Source organism: Lissotriton vulgaris, chromosome 6 (genome assembly GCF_964263255.1).
Source record: "Lissotriton vulgaris chromosome 6, aLisVul1.2, whole genome shotgun sequence".
Taxonomy (NCBI): domain Eukaryota; kingdom Metazoa; phylum Chordata; class Amphibia; order Caudata; family Salamandridae; genus Lissotriton; species Lissotriton vulgaris.
The window spans coordinates 1,097,598,749-1,097,623,070 of NC_141694.1; the positions used below are offsets into that span (position 1 = coordinate 1,097,598,749).

Here is a 24,322-nt window from a genome sequence, read left to right on the forward strand (position 1 = left end):
TATATGGGTTTACTATCCAGGACCTTCCCTGACTTTATACTTAGTGGAGTGGGAATAGTAATTTATATGGGTTTACTGTCCAGCACCTTCCCTGAGTTTATACTTGATGGAGTGGGAATAGTAATTTATATGGGTTTGCTGTCCCGCACCTTCCCTGACTTGATACTTGGTGGAGTGAGAATAGTAATTTATATGGGTTTACTGTCCAGCACCTTCCCTGAGTTTATACTTGATGGAGTGGGAGTAGTAATTTATATGGGTTTGCTGTCCCGCACCTTCCCTGACATGATACTTGGTGGAGTGAGAATAGTAATTTATATGGGTTCACTGTCCAGCACTTTCCCTGAATGTATACTTGTTGGAGTGGGAATAGTAGTTAATATCGGTTTACTGTCCAGCACCTTCCCTGAGTGTATACTTGGTGGAGTGGGAACAGTAATTTATAAGGGTTTGCTGTCCCGCACCTTTCCTGATTTTATACTTGGTGGAGTGGGAATAGTAATTTATATGGGTTTACTATCCAGCATCTTCCCTGACTTTATACTTGGTGCAGTGGGAATACTAATTTATATGAGTTTACTGTCCAGCACCTTCCCTGACTTTATACTTGGTGGAGTGGGAATAGTAATTTATATGGGTTAAATGTCCAGCGCCTTCCCTGAGTTTATACTTGGTAGAGTGAGAATAGTATTTTATATGGGTTCACTGTCCAGCACTTTCCCTGACTTTATACTTGTTGGAGTGGGAATAGTAATTTATATGGGTTTACTGTCCAGCACCTTCCCTGAGTTTATACTTGGTGGAGTGGGAATAGTAATTTATATGGGTTTACTGTCCAGCACCTTCCCTGACTTTATACTTGGTGGAGTCGGAATAGTAATTTATATGGGTTTACTGTCCAGCACCTTCCCTGACTTTATACTTGGTGGAGTGGGAATAGTAATTTATATGGGTTAAATGTCCAGCACCTTCCCTGAGTTTATACTTGGTGGAGTGGGAATAGTAATTTATATGGGTTCACTGTCCAGTACTTTCCCTGACTTTATACTTGGTGGAATGGGAATAGTAATTTATATGGGTTTACTGTCCAGCACGTTCCCTGAGTTTATACTTGGTGGAGTCGGAATAGTTATTTATATGGGTTCAATGTCCAGCAACTTCCCTGAGTTTATACTTGGTGGAGTGGGATTAGTAATTTATATGGGTTTACTGTCCAGCACCTTCCCTGAGTTTATACTTGGTGGAGTGGGAATAGTAATTTATATGGGTTTACTGTCCAGCACCTTCTCTGGCTTTATACTTGGTGGAGTGGGAATAGTAATTTATATTGGTTTACTGTCCAGCACCTTCCCTGAATTTATACTTGGTGGAGTGGGAATAGTAATGTATATGGGTTCAATGTCCAGCACCTTCCTTGAGTTTATACTTGGTGGAGTTGGAATAGTTATTTATATGGGTTCAATGTCCAGCAACTTCCCTGAGTTGATACTTGGTGGAGTGGTAATAGTAATTTATATGGGTTTGCTGTCCTGCACCTTCCCTGACTTTATACTTGGTGGAGTGGGAATAGTAATTTATATGGGTTTACTGTCCAGCACCTTCCCTGACTTTATACTTGGTAGAGTGGGAATAGTAATTTATATGGGTTAAAAGTCCAGCACCTTCCCTGAGTTTATACTTGGTGGAGTGGGAATAGTAATTTATATGGGTTCACTGTCCAGTACTTTCCCTGACTTTATACTTGGTGGAATGGGAATAGTAATTTATATGGGTTTACTGTCCAGCACCTTCCCTGAGTTTATACTTGGTGGAGTCGGAATAGTAATTTATATGGGTTCAATGTCCAGCACCTTTCTTGAGTTTATACTTGGTGGAGTGGGAATAGTTATTTATATGGGTTCAATGTCCAGCAACTTCCCTGAGTTTATACTTGGTGGAGTGGGATTAGTAATTTATATGGGTTTGCTGTTCCGCACCTTTCCTGACTTTATACTTGGTGGAGTGGGAATAGTAATTTATATGGGTTTACTATCCAGGATCTTCCCTGACTTTATACTTAGTGGAGTGGGAATAGTAATTTATATGGGTTTACTGTCCAGCACCTTCCCTGACTTTCTACTTGGTTGAGTGGGAATAGTAATTTATAGGGGTTAAATGTCCAGCACCTTTCCTGACTTTATACTTGGTGGAGTGGGAATAGTATTTTATATGGGTTCACTGTCCAGCACTTTCCCTGACTTTATACTTGTTGGAGTGGGAATAGTAATTTATATGGGTTTACTGTCCAGCACCTTCCCTGAGTTTATTCTTGGTGGAGTGGGAATAGTAACTTATATGGGTTCAATGTCCAACACCTTCCTTGAGTTTATACTTGGTGGAGTGGGAATAGTAATTTATATTGGTTCGATGTCCAGCACCTTCTCTGAGTTTATACTTGATGGAGTGGGAATAGTAATTTATATGGGTTTGCTGTCCCGAACCTTCCCTGACTTGATACTTGGTGGAGTGAGAATAGTAATTTATATGGGTTTACTGTCCAGCACCTTCCCTGACTTTATACCTGGTGGAGTGGGAATAGTAATTTATATGGGTTCAATGTCCAGCACCTTCCCTGAGTTTATACTTGGTGGAGTGGGAATAGTATTTTCTATGGGTTTACTGTCCAGCACATTCCCTGACTTTATATTTGGTGGAATGGGAATGGCCACAACTTTTTACAGATATACATTTCGGTTGGTAGAATATTACAATTATTATTTTTTTGTGCATTAATTAAGTATAGTAGTAATTTACATTATTGTTAAATTAATAGTAGATTGATAAAGATATTACAATTGTTATTATTTTATAAAAATAATTAATAAATAATTACAAATATATTTGCATTATATTTAATTATGAAAATTAAAAAAGGAGACACACACATGTTTAATTGAAAACATTTACAAACTGTTTATTAAGATGTAAAAACAAATGGCAATTAGAGGAAACAATTGTATTTGTAGTTTAATTTTGTAAGTGAATAGTTTTAAAAAATACAAAAAAATTGCAAGTAAATTTTTTAATTTAAAAAAATATAATAAATTACAATGAAACAATTTTTATGTTAAATCGCATGTATTGCAAATGTCAATTTTTAATACAAATATTATTACATAGTGTACAATTTATTTATTAAAAACATTATAAATCATATACAAAATAGATATATTTTAATAGTAAATATGTTTAATTTTTTTTTATATTTGTTGTACATACATTTTTTAGTTTTTTATAGTACAAAATATTGATAGATACATTTTAGACAGATCTCAAAATAGTAACATTTTTGTTGCTTACAAACTGATAATATTTATTTTATGAATTAATAAAATTAATAATGATATTATTAATATTAATTTTTACAAAAGTGAATATTGAGAAATCATTTTTAAATTGTACATACATTTTATTATCACATGAACATATTTATAAGCATAAGGTTTAGTAGAAGGTGAATGATTACAGTAATTTCAACATTATAATTAATTACAATTTGTACATATAAATAATATTTTCTTTTACATTCTTTATTACATAATGGTGTAAATAATTTTTTTAAATTAATATTCATTTATAATTATTTAAAAAAATATTAGGAGAAATAATATATAATGTAAGCCTATATTATTAATTTTAAAGTGTAAGACAATAGATAATAAATAGGCTTTTCAGTTATACAGGGACTATTTTTTAACCGCGTAATGTTATGTTTGATCTGGTACTGGAGCAGCTCGAGGTTGGATGCAGCGTCGCGTTGGAGAGGGTAAGTTTATTTTTGTTGTATTTTATAAGCTACCAAATTTATTTAGGTGTATGTGTGGTGTATTTAGCTTGAATAGGATTGTATTATATATCGTAAATTGTGTTTTAGGTGTTAGCTCAAGTGTAAGATAGTTAGTGTTTATCGCGTTTTAGTACTAGGTGTGTGAAAGATGTTTATATGTTTTAATGTTACTAAATGCTTATGTTCATAGGATAAAAATGTATTTTTATATGTGTATGGGTATATTTGTGTGGGTGGGTATGTCTTTCTTCTATTTTTAGGTTGTCGTCGGTGTTTTAGTTTTTGGACGAGGTAAGTTTTTTTTTAAAGTAGTGTGACGAGTATTATATACTCAGATTTTTACACACATACTTTGTTTTTCGCGTTTTCCAGGTGCGTTTTTTTTTTTTAATCACCATTTTTGGGTTTTGAAGGGTACACTTTGTGGATTACATTGGAGAGGAGTCCCATGGATTTGCTTGTATTTTTTCATTTTTCTTCGGGCTTCCTTGGATTATATGGATTATTTCGTATGGATTTCTTTACATTGGATTACTTTTGAAGAAGCAACAAAAACTGTAAGTTTATAAGGAAATGTTTTTGGGTGGGAAATCTGCTTAAATGTTTTGTATTGCTATGTTATACGTAACAGTTTGAAAGTAAATTATCAAAATAAGTTTATTGAATGTGTTTGTAATTTATTTGATAATTTAATTTCAATTTGTTACATATGGTAATGGTAGAAAATTGTGTATTTATAAATGGCTAATGTTTGTATAGTTGTTATATATTTTATAGAATCGTTTTAGCTATCATTGAGAGATATTCTAGTCCTCTGGTACTTGGATAGAGTGTAACTTGGCTTTGGAGTGTATTATATATTTTTTTGGTTTGTTTAGTTAACTTTGGTCCTTTCAGGGTTACTGATTGCTCCTTTCGGAGCACTTGGTAACTCTGTTCTTTTTGTAGGGATTGTATTAATTTGTAAAGGGTAGGTGTTCCTCTGCCTGTGGTTGCTTGGAAGGCGTTGTGCCATCCTTCAACTGCGTTGTTTGTTTTTGCTTCCTTATTTAGGGTGCTAAGGTAGACATTCTACCAGGGTATTTGATATTTAGGTTGTCTTCTATGACCTGATCGGTGTAGCCTTCCTACCCAAGTATCTTCGAAGTAGTCAAGCATAGGGCTTAATCTTTCTTCGTTTCTTTTATAGTAGGGGCTGTCTATTAATAGGTTGTAGTGCTCTGCTACGTCTGTTACAGGAACATAGGCTAGAGAGATACATTTTTTAATTTGATAAGCAAAGTGCTATTTGTGGCGTATTGGACACTTAATGTAGACTTTTGTAGATGTCGCCATATAAATTGATTAAAATGATAATAGCAACCTTGTATTGCTGTATGTCGGTATGTTTTTAGGATACTGTTTATCGTTGCTTTTTCAAAATCAATAATTTTTTGTGGGAAAGAGTAGTTAGTTCTTTGACTTTGGTTAGGATTACTTGGTAGGTAGATTGTTGTTTGCTTGGTAGGAGGGCATATAGGAATGGAATATTAGCATTTTGGAAATGACCATGGATAGTGTACAATTGGTAAAGAGGTTTAGGACATACAGCAAAAGTACCATCCATCATCCAAGTTTGGCATTGGTTTAGTTTAGTCATGTGGTCTGCAGTGGCAAACAGTATTATTCTTTTATCTTTTGAATTGTTGTCATATAGTATAAATGGTTCATTATTATGAGTTACACAGAGTTCAGGTGGAAGTTGAACTTCTTCAAAAGTTTTAGGTGTGGGAGGAGTAGTTGCTGTAGCTCTTTTTTGTCTAGCTATAGTTATTTTAAGGGAATCTATGCTTGGTAGTTGGCTAGAGGCATGTTGGGGTAGAGTACTTAATTATTGTTTTAGAATAGTAGTTGTTGGTGTATCACTAGTAGTGCTAGCTTCTTTAAGGGAATCAAGCACTTCTCTAATTTCTATTTCTGTAACATTGGGTGGGTGGTTATATTCCTTAGTATAAGTTAGTCGTTTCCTGAGTTATAGCTCTCCCATAACATTTGTTAGAATAGTATTTGGTGCATTTCCAAAAAACGTTCATATCTTTCTGTTTCTCTTGAGTGTATACATATCCCATATAACATAGAAGCATTTTCCCTTTTTGAGAATACACAAATTTAGCTCCTTCAGTCATATTTGCTTTTTGGTTCTAGGAGAGATTAAACATTACATTATTAGAAAAGTATTTAAATCATATAGTATTATCATAACATTGATTTGCACGTTAAATATTTAGCAGTTTATTTCTTTGTTGAATGCAGTTGTTGGTTTTCTTCGAAGTTTTCTTTTTGCTGTATTTTTTCTGTACCAGTTAAGATGGAGAAGATGTGTTAGAAGACTGTTTCTTTAAAAATGTTTGTTTGGTTTAGGTCAGCTACCTAGTTTTTCCTTAGTTTTCTATTTACTAAGTTTTTTAGATTATAAACCCGCTTATTATACTTTTTCTTTGAAGTGTTGATGTTGTGCAGGTTTTTAATAATTTCTTTTTATCTGTAGAAAATAGAGTAGGAATAAAAGAGATGTTTTAGTTATTTGTTTTCTAATTAGCAGTTAGAAGTTTTAGATTTACGTTTTCTGAAGATATAAAGGTGGTTGTACTTACTTTAGATAGGTGCAGCAGGTTTTTGGTAGAAGTAAATCCGTTTTCTTTCAGCAAACTGGCAGAGATTCGCCTTCCTTTTTTTTGGTGTTTTAGTTTGCGATTTTAGCAGGTGTAATTTGTCCTTTTATAGGGTGTGTTAAATTGTTTGTGAAAGTTTATTGGTTATCCACTTTGATACCTTGTTCTTATTGGTTTATTTGAATTTTTTTACTTGTTTTGGTAATTGTTCTTAAATGGTGGACGCCAATTAGTGTTTTTTGTATGGGTAAAGTAATTTTTTCAATGTTTAATGGCATTTTGTTATATTTAAAGAGAAATAATATTTAATATGTGTATGAAGCAATGTATAATTATTTGCAATGTTTTATTTGTATTCTAAAATGTATATTTGATGTAAATGTTTTTTTATTTTAGAAATGTTTATTGTATGTATTATCCTTTTTTAAAAATATAATATGTAAATTTGTGAAGTGTATAATGTTTTTTTAATTAAAAAGCGTATTTTGTATGTGTTTTGTAAAGTCGATAATAAATAGTTTTCGATATTGTAGTATTCTACATAGTGATGGTCGATATTTTGACGGTGTTTAATGTTATGGATTGGTGCTCGGTGTTTTTTACATTCGATAATATTGATGGTCGATAATTTAGTAGTCGATAATTTTTTTACTCGATATTGTTGTTTCGATATATTTGTAATTTCTTGTATAAGTATAAGGAGTTTATATTTTTGTAGTCGATAATTTGACTTCGATATTTTGTCTAGTCGAAATTCGGTCTGTCGAAGTTATATCAGTGATTCATCATACAGCTTAAAATCAGAGAAAAAATTCTCTCATTCCTTCTGAGACGTTTAAGATGGAGCAAAGAGATGTGAGGTTTCTTATTCTTCCATAGAAATTGTAAGGAAAGGGAATCGATTTTCTTGAAGTGTTGGTTGAAGGATACATACAGGTAGGTATCTTAGATATGATATAAAGAATTATAGAAGATATCATTTTGATTGAATCCCCACAACCCCACCAAGAGACGAATAGGGGGTCAAGGAAAAAAGTAGGGCTTTACTTCGAAGTAGAAAGTCTTTTGGGCTAAGGGAGACAGAACAGTCAATGGAATTAGAGAACCATATGCCAAGATACTTGATTTTAGTGGGGATCTAAATAAAACCGGAAGATGGAAATAATTGTTTAGTATAATACTTTTTTAAAGGGAGGATTTCAGTTTTATCAATATTGATTTTGTAGTTAGAAACTTGTGAAAAAGTATGAGTATCCTAGGAAAGAGCTGGGTAATGAGATCTCAGTGTTGGAAATAAAAGGAAGAATGCCATTTGCATAAGCTGCAAGTATTAAATGACGCATGTCATACTGAAAGCAAAGCATCAATGGGTTTTGCCTAATCATAGAAAGAAATGGTTCCAATTCTAGAATAAATAATATTGAAGATAAAGGGCATTTCTGTTGCACACCTCTGTGAAAAGTAAAGTAACAAGAATATATACCATTAACTACAACAGATTCTTTCGGGGAATCATAAAGAACAGGTATCAAAGAGAATATTTGGGTAAAATCATGCCAATGTAAGGTTTTAAGCATAAAGGGCCATTCAAGCCTATCAAATGCATTTCTGGCACCAATAGTAATATCTGTAGGAAGATAATCCAGGGTGTCACCACTGACCACTTCTTGCTCTTGTTTTGGTCCCTCAGAGCCAATCAGAGGCTGTTATGGGTGAAGTGTTCGAAAAGGGGCAAATGGTGCATGATATAGGTTCTGCTACACCTGGCATTTGGTTGAATTTAGGCTCATGCCATTGTTAACCTTTCAGAATCTGCTCCTAGAATTGAGTTGCCATGTCTATAAATGACAATCTTGAGATTTGTGCTGTGCCAAGTCAAAGGTACTGATTGTCTGCTTCCAAATTAATTTATTTATTCATTCCAACTCGATCCTAGAGGCTTTTCCTGATAGTCTTTTCTTGTTAGTTTATTTTTTTTAATTTTTTTATTGTTCTATGGTATCAAAAACAATCATTACAACAATAATTTCATACAATGGCAGTAATTTCATACATTCATATGATCACAAAATGCCCCCCAAATAAGCATTCCAATCTTACATTTCCTTGCGCCTTTTGCCGCATATAAACTTATTTCTAAATTAAATAAATGAAAGTGTTAGTTTCTATGCAAAGGTCAGATACCCTTGCACCATTGTTGCCATATTTTAGTCAATGATAATTTACCGAAATGTAATTTATTTCACTAAATCTCTAATATTTAATGTTTCAGTTAAAGAAAGAATTCCCTTTTTCTCAGTGACTTATGTCATGGAAACCCCAGCATAAAAGATCGGTTACTTTGCACATGGTTAAGGTGGCAGGACCATTGCCACTCCTTTCACTAGTTCTATTTATTCAGATGTTGGATAGCGAGGCGGATAACACACCTGGTCATAATGAACTGCCTTCTCTGTTGAGGAATATGAAAGTATTAGAGGTCTGGCTGCTGCTGTTTGGAGATTCTTCCTGGCAAGAATGGAGTCTCCAAGTGGAATATTGTGGTCTTTCTTCAATTATCACTTTTGGCTCCTTAAGTATTTAGTCCAACATCAGATGCTTGGCCTGTGGTCTGCAACTGTGGCATTCTTGCAGGATTTTATCTTTCAATATGGTCTTGTTTAATGCACCCAGGCATCTGGGAGGCTTTTCTTGTCTTAATTTTTCTGAACATCCCCCGCTTACCATAATGTCTTAGCAAACTATGGCTATCCTGATGGTTTAACAAGCAGGGCTGCTCCATAACCGGGGGCTGGATTGAACAGTATACAAGAACTAATTAGAAAGCAATTGTCGGAGAGCTTTGTATTGACCTTGCAAATAACGTGTCAACCTGTTAGGAGTTGGTGTTGCTGTATTTTCCTGTATAGCGTCTTTCAGCCTTCATAGTTACTTCTGTTTTATCAGCTGTTGAAAGGGTAAGAGGTTGGCAGCTGGCATTGTCTGTTATTTGTATTCTCAATTAACAGCCTCAGCAAGCAGGCCTACCAAAATATTTCATTTTGTGAGGAGAAGTTGGCCCTATGCTAAGAAACACTTAAGAAGCCCAACTGTTCCCTCCAATCTCTGCCACCTACCAAAAATAAACGAAAGCTCACTGAGGCTGTCACTTATGTCCAGGGTTGTTTTCATACACCTTAATGAACACTGGCTGTTCAGAGCCCCCAAAGACCGCTGTCAGAAACATACTTTTTCCCTCTACTCAACTTGAGGAATGACTTAGACGTGGTTGTGCTATTAAAGGCAGGTACTTAGACATCATACCTGCCAACTGTTTTTGTGCACGAGATGTCTGTGTTCGCATGGCGGCTTCAGAAAGCAAAGACATAAAAATGTCCACCCACAAACGGGGAAAATATGACCAGTGCACAAATTGCTAGTTTGTAGTTTTGTATTTCAAACATAATAATTGTAGACTGTCAGCCAAGTTGCCATGGTATGACCAGCCACCCATCAAACTTTTTTGTAGAACGTGCTCCTGCCAAGTGGGTGGAAGGGCTTTAGGGGAAAGAAATGCCAAGCAGAAGGTAAAACTAAATAGGGTGGAGAGATGGATATCCACCAACAGAGGTGGTGCTTTTACTGACTGAGGCTCCTGAGAACCAGTGGCACTGCCCCCACTCCTGAAAAATCTCCTTGAACTGCAAATACTTTATGTGCATGTATGTGGTGGTCCCTACAAATACAATACTGCACGCCCCACACAAAAGCCCTCATTTTCTTAGTACAATTGTTTTAGTAAAAAGTAGCACACATTTATAGATTACAGAAGTGGTTTTCTCTCTTAAATCACATTTTCTGATGATACTGATATATGATTTAAAAGCTACGATTACAATAAAGGCAGATTACTATTCTTTGAAAGAGCAGAATACTGATTTACAGCATCATTGGTTTGCGTAGATGTTACTAAAACAAAATGTTCAATTAAGCTCGTACTACAATGATGCGAATGTCATGTTCAAAGAGTTAAGAGATTCAGGGCCAGATGTAGGTAAATCTAATTTACTGACCCTTAAATACCGAATCATACCGATTCGGTACTTATGAATTGGTAAATTAGGAGGGAGATGTAGGTAATTTTTTATTTTGAATTACCGATTCTGTAACATTCGGTATTTACCGATTCGGTAAATACCGAATCGGTATTCCCCATTCATTCCTATGGGCTTTGGAGCCCATAGGAATCAATGGGAAATACCGATTCGGTATTTACCGAATCGGTAAATACCGAATCCCGCAAGACACCCTCTAGCACCCCAAGTGCAGGCTTGTGTGCCATGTGGCACACATACATGCCCTAAGGGCATGTCTGTGTGTCACATGGCACAGGTGTACATGCACAGATGTGCATGCACACCTGGATTCGGTATTTTACCACCCAATAGGATTGGGTGGTAAAATACCGACTCTTAAGGGCCTGTGGCACTCTGTGGAGTGCCACCTACATCTTGATTTACCGAATCTGTAAAATTACCGATTCTGTATTTTACAGAATGTAAAATAATGGCCCTTAAATCTCAATCACCAATTACCGGTCGGTAACGGCCGAATTCGGCCGTTACCGACCGGTAATTGGCGACCTACATCTGGCCCTAAAACTTTAAAACAGGGAACCAGTTAATATATACCCGGATTCGTTCGAATTATTTACTATGTATCAACATTAAAAACTAAGATAAAATCATGTAATACTTCGTTGTTACAAGGGAACAGTAAAAATTCTGAGAGACATTCAATTTTCCTTGGCGGCAAAACGTTTAGCGAATAGTGCTTGTGCATAGTGGATCCAGCAGCTTATATACTAGGGCTTTAAGGTCCCTGCAAATCTGCTTTCAATTAAGGCTATGTCTTTCTTGTGAGCACCTTACACCTTATGAGCCATGCTTGTCCTAGAAATTTTGCTACACAGCATGCGTAAAACGGCCTGGGATCGGACCTAAGAATGCGTAATGCTGTATAGTAATCTTGTGTGCCCAGTTGTCGACAGAGCGGTTTCAGCTATTTTACCCGCAATGATTTATACGCCGGGCAAGCAGACATTAAATGGGCAGTGCTTTCAATCGGAGCCCTGTAACATGGGCAGTTTTTCTCCTTGCTTGGGCCCCACTTTATTGTTGCCTCGTGGACGGGGAGAGTTCCGCGCCTAAAATGGATGTAGTGTTCTATCTCTTGGTACTTTAATTGTGTCGAGGAATGGCTCAAAATATCTAATTTGCTTGTGGGAATAACATTCTAGTGTTAGTATGCTCAAATTGGGATTACGGTTCTCTTGTAGGTCCACCCATTCCCAGTATAGGAGTTTGAGTTCCTCTCTCCACCTCCTTACCTTTTCATAAAATGCTTTAGCTTTGAAAGGAATGTGTTGCCTTACAATAACATGTGATCACTTTGTTTCACAAAGAAGCTTGGAGAAAAACAGGTTTGGATTGAAAATGAATTGATGTGAATATTGTTTTTTCATGTTAAAGTCGGTTTAGGAATGATCGCCAATGTATATGGTGAAGAAATTGAAGAAAACCAACATTATAACAAATCTCTTTTATTGCTTTGTGTTGTTGGACATCTAGAAATCAGATAACATTTGACAAGACAATATTGCAGCAGAAACATAATGAAATTTACACTAATAATAGGTCCCAGTGAATCTCTAGAAGATACACACTCTGACACGTGGCTTGCATTTTAAGACGGAAAGAAATTATTTTGTACCTGAGATTAGAAACTTATTTTAAAAGGAGAAATGCTAGTCTGTTTGAACACATTGGATGGATATGTGATAAAGAAATCAAGTTTACTGTACAATACAGAGAACATAGCACACGTATTCAAAAAGTCAAGAACTAGGGCAATCATCATTAACCACACCTGTAATTTATGAATATCAGTTCTATTGTATCAACAAGACAGTTTTGCAAAAGATGTAATGATTATTGAGCAATAAAAAACAATTTTTATATAAAAAATAAATAACAAGAAAAGTAACACCAAAACAGCTATTGAAATGTGTGACCTAAATATTTTCCTGTTCATTAAAATGCATGTGTTAAAGAAACAGGACAGAATGCTGCGCACAAACAGTAGGCAAGCTTTGGCGATAGCTCATCATTGTTTAGTTTGATCTGCAAAGTATCTGATAAGTTTAGAGGCACCCTCAGTTCTGGCATACAGAAACTGACGCAAAAGGAGATAAACTGATTTGTCCATGGTGTAAAGAGTGTGACTGTCCTGATTCACCTCTGGTCTCCTGGCTTCACAGGTGTCAGCTTACCTACCAGAACACATCTTCTCACAGGTCAGTAGTTTTATAAAAGCTATTGGCTCGTCTAACATGAAGTGTTCTGCTTAAAGACTGGCACATAAGCTCTTTGTTCATGATGTAATGTATCTTAGTTTTGAAGAACTCAGGAGTCATTGTTTTTGAGGTAGTAGCTCTGTTCGCACACAATAGGCAGTCCATCCATTGAGTAGCTTCTTTTAGATCACCAGAAAGACTGATATACTGCCTTAGCAACCACCATCAGGTTAGGGCACACGTGGTTTCGGAATGGATGGATGGATACCAGATGCAGCTAATGACCTTGCCCTATTCCTAAATGCTATTTTTCGAGGGACATAACCTATTTAGTACTTCATATGCAATACAACCAACAGATGAAAAAAATTCCCACCACAATCTAGAGACCAATAAATTCTGTGGTTGTGTTCGTTAATTTATCACAATTGAAAGACAGCAGTTCTGCCTGAGATATCTTTACCTGGTGAGGTGGCACCTTATAAAGGGTATTTGTAAGGAAAGGATTTCTGCTATTCACAAACAAGGGGGAATGGCAGTCCATTTGCATGACAGAACTATCTGTGGGCACCTGAGAGTGAACATCAGGTACCAATATTTCAACAGGGAACGAGAATTCCATTTTAGCTCCATCTTGTGCATTTGAGTATATCAATTTGCGCCCTTCTCCCTTCGTCACAGCAAAACAAAAAATTTTCAGCATTCATTCCGAAAATATCACCCACAAGACCATTTACCTTTTAATAAAGTCATCAATTGAATGGTCTCCTAAAAGATCTTAAAATCTAAGCAAGATATCATCATCTTACAGAACACTCTGGAATCTACTTTGCTGGTGACTGTTGCAGACGCAACAATGGTGAACAGGGACTTTGGGGCATATTATCAAGGGGGTTTATCTCCGCTTTTTTGGCTTTAAAAGCCAAGAAAGCGGAGATAAAATTATCTCCCTATTACCTAGCTGTCGCTAACACCAGTTAGCGACAGCTAGTAGGAGATAGCGACCATCTTGGGCCCCGCTTCGCATGTCAGTGAAATTTATCACTAATGACATGCAAAGTGGGCGTGCCAAGATGTTAGCGACTGAAAACAGTCGCTAACATCGCTATCTCCTATTACCAACTTTTGGAGATATTCGCGCTAAGCGTGAATATCTCCAAAAGCTAACACCTGCCCCTGAGCAGTTCTTAGCCATGTTATCCAATGGTAGGTGGATAACATGGCTAAGAGCATTAGCTCGGCAATGCATGAATATCGCTGACTTTTCAGCGATATTCATGCATTTCGGACGATTTTTATCGCTTAGGAGATAAACCTTGATAATAGCAAGGTTCCTAAGCGATATAAATCACCGCAGCTCGGCGATAAAAATATTGCCGCTAAGCCAACATAGCGATAATTATCGCTAGTTGTTGGTAATATGCCCCTTTGTTTCCTCGACGCTGGATGGCCTCTATAAATGCCTGATTCCTTACGTCCTCTGACAAACAGATGCCCCATAAAAATGTTTTTCTGGCAATGATACTGATTTGCATAGTGGTCCCCAGAAGAATACCTAGTTTGACTATACAAAACAAAAAATGCACTATGGAAAAGCAGATATTCTCTCTAATATGTAAATCATTTCCGTGTTTGAGAGTCTGAGGAGAGGAGTGAAGAGAACAATTAAATAAAAAGTCAAATGAATGCAGTGATCGAATACCAAGTTGCAAATAATGACGGAAGCAGACACAAAGATACAAAAGTATCAAACTTGGTCTTCACATTTTCCAGTTTGGGGTGAAAAAATGTGGATTACCGCTACTGGATAATATTGGTATGATTTAAAAAATGTATCAATTTCTGGAACAACTGTCAACCTAGCAAACTCAATGTAAAATGGCAATCAAATGTGCCATTTTAAATTACTATAAATAGGAAATACTATTTTTCCTATAATATTATTCACATCATTTGAAAATAAAATTATTTACAAGTTCAACCATGTCTTTCACGTGCATCTGTGTATTTGCATATGTACACATTAATACATATATATTAATATATGTATTCACATTTAGCTATACAAACATTCGTATTGTACAACTTGAAACAATGCTGCTTGTAGAATAGATGCACAATGGACACAGAGAAGCCCCCAACTCACAGAACAGTGGAATACGATGGAAATTATTGTTTGCTGGTGCTTATGTTCCTTGTATAAATGTATAACTATGTGCAACGTATATTAACCACAGACATAGACAGCTAAGAAGAAAAATTATTCCCCCCTTACTGCAGTTCAAAAATATACTAAAAGAAGGAATGTGTCCTATTTGGAGACAATATAACAAAGTGTGCCAGTTAGACAAGCTCCTGCAGGGTAATTGTAGTGGTATAACAGAAAAAACCTGAGGTGTTGGTGGAACACATACAGATTCATTGCAGTATTACACTCTAAGTGGGGGAGTCATGGAGTATTCAAAAAACCCAATCGTCTGCAAAGGATCTCAAAAATCTCAGCAACACACAATAACACTGTAATCACAGTAAAAGTGTACATAGCAATGAGGAAAATGGTCTTCTCAAAGTGTTCCGGCACCATGCACCTGGTGATGTTGTACTTCTTGTCCAGGGCGCTGGCGTCACACCGGTAGATCGGATTCACTTGGAAACCAAAGAGGTGGCTCTGAAGCCAAAAAGCAACAACCTCCAGGATGATCCGCAATAGCACAGAGATGATATAAAACACAGTGTAGACAGGTCGCTGAAGGATGTCTTCCTGATCAATGCTTTTACAAGCGGCATAGAGGTGGAAAGCTGCTCCGGGAACCAACACAGTTACTAGCTGCAAAGCCCAGAACACCTGTAGAAAATAAAAAGGGTGATTTCAATTGGATGCCTCCAATGTACAGAACTAAACCTCTGGGTTTCCAAAGAGTTGATATCAGATGCCTGAGTCACATTCCTTTCAGTAAGGGATGGGCTCATCAAGCCACAGATCCGCAGAATCCAATCAGATTTTCAGGATGACTAACACAAATACATTAAAATATATGTTAAAATGAAATATACATTAACAGTAAATTTAAGTAAAACTTCACCGGAGTTTACGTGGCGCCCTAATTTCTGTTAACTTTATTTTGCATTATCATGCTCATGAAGATCTGGTTTATACGGCTGTGATCGCTAAATTGTGCATGCATGTGCATATTCAGAATCCGCACGTTTATGATATGCCTGTTTCCAATTTTTTAGATTTACAGGGGATTAGAGAACAAACTGGTATCTAAACATTTTGGACTTAAAATGGAGCAACAAACATGGTGCATCCATTTTCTTCAAGGCATAGTTCCCCCTCCCCCCCAATTCGCTGGACTACCAGGGGGTTGTAGGACATTGGCTTCTATGTTTTTTGGAGCTCTGCCTCTATGAAAAAGCCAACAATGAGTGCCAGATTAAGATAAACAAAGTAGTTGCTGATTCTAATCCAATGCTTTCGGCTATAGCCAGCAGTCTGTGGCTATGCGACTGATCTTCAGTAATACCAGGGTGGAAGAGAAGTGTTTTAAGTATAGACGCAGCTTTGCATGGCCGCAGCCACTGAAGGATGGGTGGAGGGAGGTCACAGGGGCCTGCCTACTTTTACATTTTCAGAAAAGAGAATCTCAGGCATTGAAGCTGGTTTGAACCCTACTCACGCTGCCCACAGGTATATGCTACAAGCAATTTAAATGTTGCAGCTGGGCTCTGTATTTATAACAACCAGCCATCGCAGCATTTTAAATGTATGTTATTTTAGTAGCTGATTTAACTGCTTGCATGCAGCATGCATACTATAAGCAGGTAAGTGATCGACGACCTGCCTGCCTTTTGAGAAAGTGGGCCCCGACGAAACTCGGCGAGACTCTGTGTTACTGTGGGAGGTGAGACACACTTCTTCTTGGTTCCGGCAGAGTTCTGGGAGTGGCTGGAACAGCGGAGATATCCAACCCCATGGGATGGATGGGAGGAGTATGTAGAAGATGACTGGCCGGAAGCCAAATGGAAAAGTAAGCCACGTGGAGAAGTGTGGCTCAATGATTAGAGAGGCAGACCCTGATGCAGAGGTCTAGCCCGGGACCAGGGTTCAATTGCCCGCCCCGGCGGGTCTTGGGCTCAAAATTCCACGGACCTGATAATTCTCGCCTCAGTGCCTATTCCAATCATGGAGTCCCACTCTGCAACTCTGGGCAATAGCTTGCTTAATCTCCACAACGGCCCCCACAACGCTAAGGATGCCTGGCCTCCACCTTGGGGGTGCCCAGGAGTGGACGGCTTACAGGGAAAGCCAGGATGGGTTCCACAGCGGTATACGTACAAGCGCCTTGAGACCCTTGCAGGTGAGTAGCGCGCTATACAAGTATCAATTTACAATTTTTTTATAAGCAGCATAAAGCAGGTAGTGCGGGGACCTACTGTGATCAAGAGGAAAATGAAAGAACATCAGTTTTGAAAGCTTTACATCACCAAAAAGAAGTATCAGTGGTACACAGTGGGATGTGCTCTGGGAGGACTTTGCAGACTCAGTAGCAGATGGCTCAACATCGATGTCCTCCGAGACAGAGCCGATGCCACCGGTGGTGACGTCAATATCTTCAGGTGAAATAATCTAGGCACTCGTTGAGAACCAGATAGACTCTCCAATTTGGGGTTTGAAGTGCATTCCTTACAGCCTTCAGCGTGCTGCCTAAGATTTCAGGTTACCCCCCCTGATATAACTGGTCATTGTTTAACTATTTTTCAGACTTTTGCTTTGCTTGTTCTTGACGGGCAAATGGCTTACCGTAAATTGGGGAAGCGGCTAGTTAGATGTCTGCGGTGCAGTAAGATAGGGTGGGTGGGGATCTGGGGGAAGGGTCTATAGTATGTTTTAGAGTCCGGGAAATGAGTGGGGAGAAATCTAAAGATTTGGGACATGCTGGTTACACTAGGAGGACTAGAAAGGTGGCCATTCTGACCCAGAAATCTTTTCCCTATGACATCACTACATGTGGAGAGATAACATGGGTCGCTACATAGTAATAGTGGGTAGATGGACGGGAGAGGGGATAGCACTTACTACTGTGTATGTTCCGTAAAGTCTCTAATCTGATACACTACAGGTATTAAGCAGAATAGTGACAGAGCCCACAAGGTCTGACAATCATGGGGGAAGATTTTAATATGCTAGTCGACCCCTCTGTAGATAGGACATGTTCGAAACAAGTATGAATACCTCATGAGGGGAAATTCAGTGGCTTCACTCAGGCACCTGGAATTGTGGATGTGTGGAGACCTTTGCGTCCTTGGGATATTACATATTCGGTACACAGTCAAAATATCGAGTTTTAAATTTCGACCTACCAAAATATCGTGTTTGAAATATCGAAGGTGCAGAATATCGATGTCAAGAATATCGTTGGACAGAATATCGACCCTAAGGTAAGTAATATCGAAATCCTTTATATCGATGTAAGTAATATCGAAATTAGTAATATCGATAGCATATATATCGATGTAACTAATTTTGATGACACTAATATATATATTTGTATTTTTTGTTTAGTTATTTATTATGTATGTGTTATATGTTTTAGTTAAGTATTTAAAATAAATAATATTATATGTGTATTCATTTTATATATTAATAAAAAAATTATAAGTAAATTATATGTTTTACTACCGGAACGGGTAGTGGGTTTATAGGGGAAAAGGGTGGGAAGTAATTTAATTGTAATTAATAAAATATTTTTTTATGTATAAAATATGTTGTATTTAATTATTAATTGGTAATTAATTATTTTAATTGATAAATTAATTATATAATTGGTAAGTAATGTTAATTTTAATTAAATGTTATGTTTTAGTACAGGAGCGGGTTGTGGGTTTATAGGGGAATAGGGTGGGAAGTAATTTAATTGTAATTAATAACATATTTATTGATGTATAATTTATTTTTTAATTAATTATTAATTGGCAATTAATTATTTTAATTGATAAATTAATTATATAATTGGTAATTAATGTTCATTTAAATTAAATGTTATGTTTTAGTACTGGAGTGGGTTGTGGTTTTATAGGGGAATAGGGTGGGAAGTAATTTAATTGTAATTATTAAAATATTTATTGATGTATAATTTATTTTGTAATTATTTATTAATTGGCAATAAATTATTTGAATTGATAAATTAATTATATAATTGGTAGTTAATGTTAATTATAATTACATGTTATGTTTTAGTACCTGAGTGTGTTGTGGGTTTATAGGTGTATTGTATTTTATTGATGTTGATGTATTTGAAACATTAATTATACATTATTTCAAATATAAACATTATTTAGAAGTATGTGACAATACAAATCTATGTTATTAAACGCTTTCCCTACTATTGGACCCTTTGGAGTAGGAAAAGTAATTTTTCCCCCTACGCTATCCAAAGCTTTCCCTACTGTTGCACTCTCTGGAGTGGGAATAGTAATTTTACCCCCTACACTATCCAACACACTCCCTACTGTTGCACTCATTGGAGTGGGAATAGTCATTTGTATCTATCCGCTATCCTACACTTTCCCTACTGTTGCACTTTCTGGGGTGGGAATAGTAATTTTACTCCCTACACTATCCAACGCTTTCCCTACTGTTGCACCATTTGGAGTTGGAATAGTAATTTTTACCTCTACGCTATCCAACGCTTTCCCTACTGTTGCACTCACTGGAGTTGGAATAGTAATTTTTACCTGTACGCTATCCAACGCTTTCCCTACTGTTGCGCTCACTGGAGTGGGAATAGTAATTTTTACCCACCCGCTATCCAACGCTTTCCCTACTGTAGCACCCTTTGGAGTTGGAATAGTAATTTTTACCCTTACGCTATCCAACGCTTTCCCTACTGTTGCACTCACTGGAGTTGGAATAGTCATTTTTACCTGTACGCTATCCAACGCTTTCCCTACTGTTGCACTCACTGGAGTGGGAATAGTAATTTTTACCCACCCGCTATCCAACGCTTTCCCTACTGTTGCACCCTTTGGAGTTGGAATAGTAATTTTTACCCTTACGCTATCAAACGCTTTCCCTACTGTTGCACTCACTGGAGTTGGAATAGTAATTTCTACCCGTACACTATCCAACGCTTTCCCTACTGTTGCACTCACTGGAGTGGGAATAGTAATTTTTACCCACCCGCTATCCAACGCTTTCCCTACTGTTGCATTCTCTCGAGTGGGAATAGTAATTTTACCCCCTACACTATCCAACGCTTTCCCCACTGTTGCACCCTTTGGAGTTGGAATAGTAATTTTTACCCTTACGCTATCCAACGCTTTCCCTAATGTTGCACTCATTGGAGTGTGAATAGTCATTTTTACCTACCCGCTATCCAACACTTTCCCTACTGTTGCACCCACTGGAGTGGGAATAGTAATTTTTACCCGTACGCTATCCAATGCTTTCCCTACTGTTGCACTCACTGGAGTGGGAATAGTAATTTTTACCCACCCGCTATCCAACGCTTTCCCTACTGTTGCACTCTCTGGAGTGGGAATAGTAAATTTACCCCCTACACTATCCAATGCTTTCCCTACTGTTGCACCCTTTGGAGTTGGAATAGTAATTTTTAGCCTTATGCTATCCAATATAATTTATAATTATTTATGTATTTTATATTATTTTTATTATGTTACATCATGTTGTGTTTAAATAATTTTTTAAATAATGAAAGTATATTGCATTGCTTTTATGTATTAAATATAAATATGTATTATTATTTATGTTATTATTTTATGAGTGTTGATGTATTTGTAATTTATAGTATTTGTTAATATTTTTAAATTAATTAAGAAAATAATAAATATAGTAATTAATTAAATATATATTAACTATTGTACGTTTAATTTTAATTAAATGTTTAACATTAAATATGTTATATTTAATCATTTTAAACATTCTAAAATATTTTTACATAAGTTTAAATTATATTAAAGTATTATTTACTTTATATTTCTTTTTTTAATAATAGAAAAAAAACAATATATTTACTTACGATATTTTTAACATCGATATTTTATTTTCGATATTTTTGTACTTACCATGTTGTAGAAAGGGTGTTGATATACTTGCCTTCAATATTCCAACATCGATATTTTGAGTGTCGATATCCTGTCTTTCGATATTCTGTCAGAGATTCGACATATTCATATTACCCACAACACACACTCCTGTTTAGACTATATGTTTACTCCTGCAGTATCATTACATAGATGTATAGTTGCACAATTTAAAGCTCGAGGCATCTCAGATCATTCCCCTCTTGAGATCAGGCTACAGACTCATACTGTGAGACAGCTGGGCAACTGGCGCATGGCAGCTTGGCGCTTCTCTTTCCTGAAGGAGGTGGGGACACTGTCCCAAGTCACAGATATTAACTTTAAAGAGAATGGGGAGATGGAATATGGATAAGACCGTCTTGTGGGAGGCATACAAATTGCACTTCAAATGAATAGGGAAATGATGGGAGAAAAAGGTTACGTACATGTCTTGTATGGGGGAAACTGAGACAAGATGCTTCTCCAGCTACAAAACTGATGGCAATTATGGCATGACTTACACAAAGAAATGGATTGGAAGGGTATGTAGCCTCAGTGCTAGAGTGGTCGACGTTGAAGCTGGGGAACAGGGTTCGAGTCTCGACAACGACACTCAACATCCTGTGTTTCTAGGCAAATCACTTAATATCCCCGTGCCTAACAAAAATGAATGTGTCCATCTGTAACGAAACTGGTGCTCATGTAAAGCGCTCTGATACCCGATTTCTCGGGTCTAGTTTGCGCAATATAAAATTCTAAACAAATAATTTTAAAAAAAGTGTAGATTGACTCCAGAATCAGTACATTGGAAGATGTGTAGGGCACCAATGGAATAGCATCATTTTTGCATTTTCCAACAGAATATCGCATGCAACCGTCTCAAATGTTTAAATACCTCCCGCTGCGACCCGCTTTAAAAGCACGGATAGCGGCAGAAGAAACTATGGAGCCCCCTACCTTAGACTATAGGTTATTAGATGGCCCCCTGGAAAAGAAAATGATAGCGCTTACATACCAGACTCTCATGAGAAGTACTAAGAATGATTTAGGTACACTGAGACATACATGGCAGATTGATTTTGGAGAAATGGAGGATGATGATTGGATAGGGGCTTAACAATTCCCCAAGCAGGTAGCGATTAAAGCCCGATACAAACTAATAGAACAAAAATTTCTGTATAGAAATAGTTATACAAGTGCGAACTTACACACAATTGGGAACATTTCTAATCCCTCCTGTTTGCAGCAATGTGGGCGATTGGGGATCTTTATTTACACCCTTTGGGATTGTCAGGTATTGAAAGTTATTTGGGAAAAGGTATATTACTGGCTAGATGAGGCCACTGGAATTGAGATGGAGAGATCGGAGCCACTGGCCTTATTGGCAATATGGATACTTATTAATATGGGGTTCCTATTAGGCAAGAGAGAGATAGCACGCAGACTGGGTGCGGCTGAGGTTCCAAAGATAGCAGACTTTGAACAGGAAATGAATATGAGTTGAAAACAGGAAAAATTAATATATAATGGTAGAGTATATCCCAAAACGTTTGGTAAAGAATGGAAAGGATGGACTTTTCATATATGGATCATTGGCATATTGGAGACTTGGAGAGAAGTGTGTGTGTGTGGTGGGGGGGGGTGAAATGTCATTTCTGAATGTTTTGAGTTAAACGATAAAATACTTTACAGAAAAGGCACATAGGAGAAATGGGCAAGAAAATGTTGATGTTAGTCACAAAGAATGTATTTGCCAAACTATTCAGATGGAAAGACTGAGATGTTAGTAAGAACATCCATGGGGAATGTGAGACCTAATTTCAAGTGTTGAAAGGGACCCTGGTAAGGGGATTTACTTACCAAATGTAAGAGACAGGGCAGATTACAGGATAGGGATTGAGACTAACTGTGTGCCATTGTCTTTTAGGGAGACACATAGTAATTATCATAAGGATACAGTAGTTCAGTAGCGGTCGGTGGTGGGAGTAGCTGCCGGGCGGTGACATGGGGAGGGGGGTAGTAATCTATGGATTACGGAGGATTACAGGTAAACATATATATAAATAAAACAAATTTTGTTGCTCGCACTGCATCCCCAAATGCGATGCATTGCACGCAACGAAATTCGTTTTATTTATTTATATGTTTACTTACCTGTAAACCTCTGTAATCCATAGATTACTACCCCCACCCTGCCCCTCACAGCCCGGCAGCTACTCCCACCACCAACCGCTACAGCAGTAGTTCTGTCTAGAAGGCCCCTTATCCTAACCAACTACAGATAAAGTGACCCTGGGCCATATTACTAAGTTCACTGAAGCTAAGACAGGAATTTATTACATTTATTTTTGCACAAGAGATACTTATGTATTATGGAAGTAGCCTAGGATGCTTGTGCTGCCTCTACAGTAATAAAGACCATCCATGTGAACATCATGCTGATGTGAATCCCACTACAGATGAAAGTATTCCACAATCTCACTACTATAATCTCTCTGGCTCAGGTGCAAACTCAGAACTTTGTACCTATGCTTCACAAGAGCACTTTTTCAGTAATTCGGGGCAAGGCCCGGTCGATACCAGGCATTCCGGATGAAAATGTGCCTGGCGGACACCAGATGCATGACTGGATTAATACATTCAAACACACTGTGTGGAGCAGCTATCACATGAGAGGAAAGATAAAAATGGACATGGTCATACACACCCTGTTTACACTAGTGCAGTGGGTGCTGTTACTTCCCCAATGCACTATGTTTTTTTTTTATCTTTCAATGTTAACTCTGTATCTTGCACATCTATCAACAAACGCTGGGAGAAATGTATCTGGGAAAAACACAAGGAGGAAGTTTAAGATAGGCAATAATGCTTTCACTACTTTCAATGGCCCAAATAAATTGTTGGCATCTTGGTGTAACAACGCATAATACACAATTGGGTAGTACTGTTATATTGTTAGTGGGAATTTGCTCCACCATGAATATTTTGTGGTTATTTGTAGAGCTAATATTGCAGGACAGCATTGAGCATAGAAGACTGTCATGACCCTTGATGGTCTTGTTGGACCAATAGGTCAACCTGATTACGAAGGAATGCCTAACAAAAAATATAAGATCCATAGGCAAGTGAATATGGTAATTCTTAGAAGACACTCTTGTTTAAAAAAACTAAGAGATTAATGTGAAAAACTTTGTAAAGTTTTAAAAAAGGGTGCCTGAAAAGACACATTGGTAATGGCACAATCATCAGTGAAGGCAAAGACTTGATCCTCTAGAAAACAAAGCTTTAAAGAGTGACAAAAAAAGCAACCAAGAGGTGAAGTCAGGTTCGCTGATCCAATTTCATGGTCAAAGTCACTCTGCATACCATGTCTCACTAGTCTTGAGTAAATTGTACAGCTTTTTCTGTAAGGTGCTTAATGGTTGG

At 37.1% G+C, this 24,322-nt stretch overlaps 1 protein-coding gene across 2 annotated transcripts in view; it reads right to left on the minus strand.

The window, feature by feature from the left end:
- Nucleotides 1-12,045: 12,045 nt before the first annotated feature.
- GJE1 (gap junction protein epsilon 1) overlaps nt 12,046-24,322 on the minus strand; it is a 180,717-nt gene continuing 168,440 nt past the window's right edge. The window contains exons 4-5 of one of the 2 annotated variants that reach the window (XR_015296502.1): nt 14,236-15,656; nt 12,046-13,681 (exon numbers count right to left, since the gene is read on the minus strand). Coding sequence is in view for 1 of the 2 variants with exons in the window: in XM_086925349.1 (XP_086781475.1) it covers nt 15,261-15,656 (396 nt within the window). In the remaining variant the exon portion in view is untranslated. Of the gene's footprint in view, nt 13,682-14,235; nt 15,657-24,322 lie in introns of those variants that run through there. The other variant, XM_086925349.1, reaches the window with a different exon arrangement.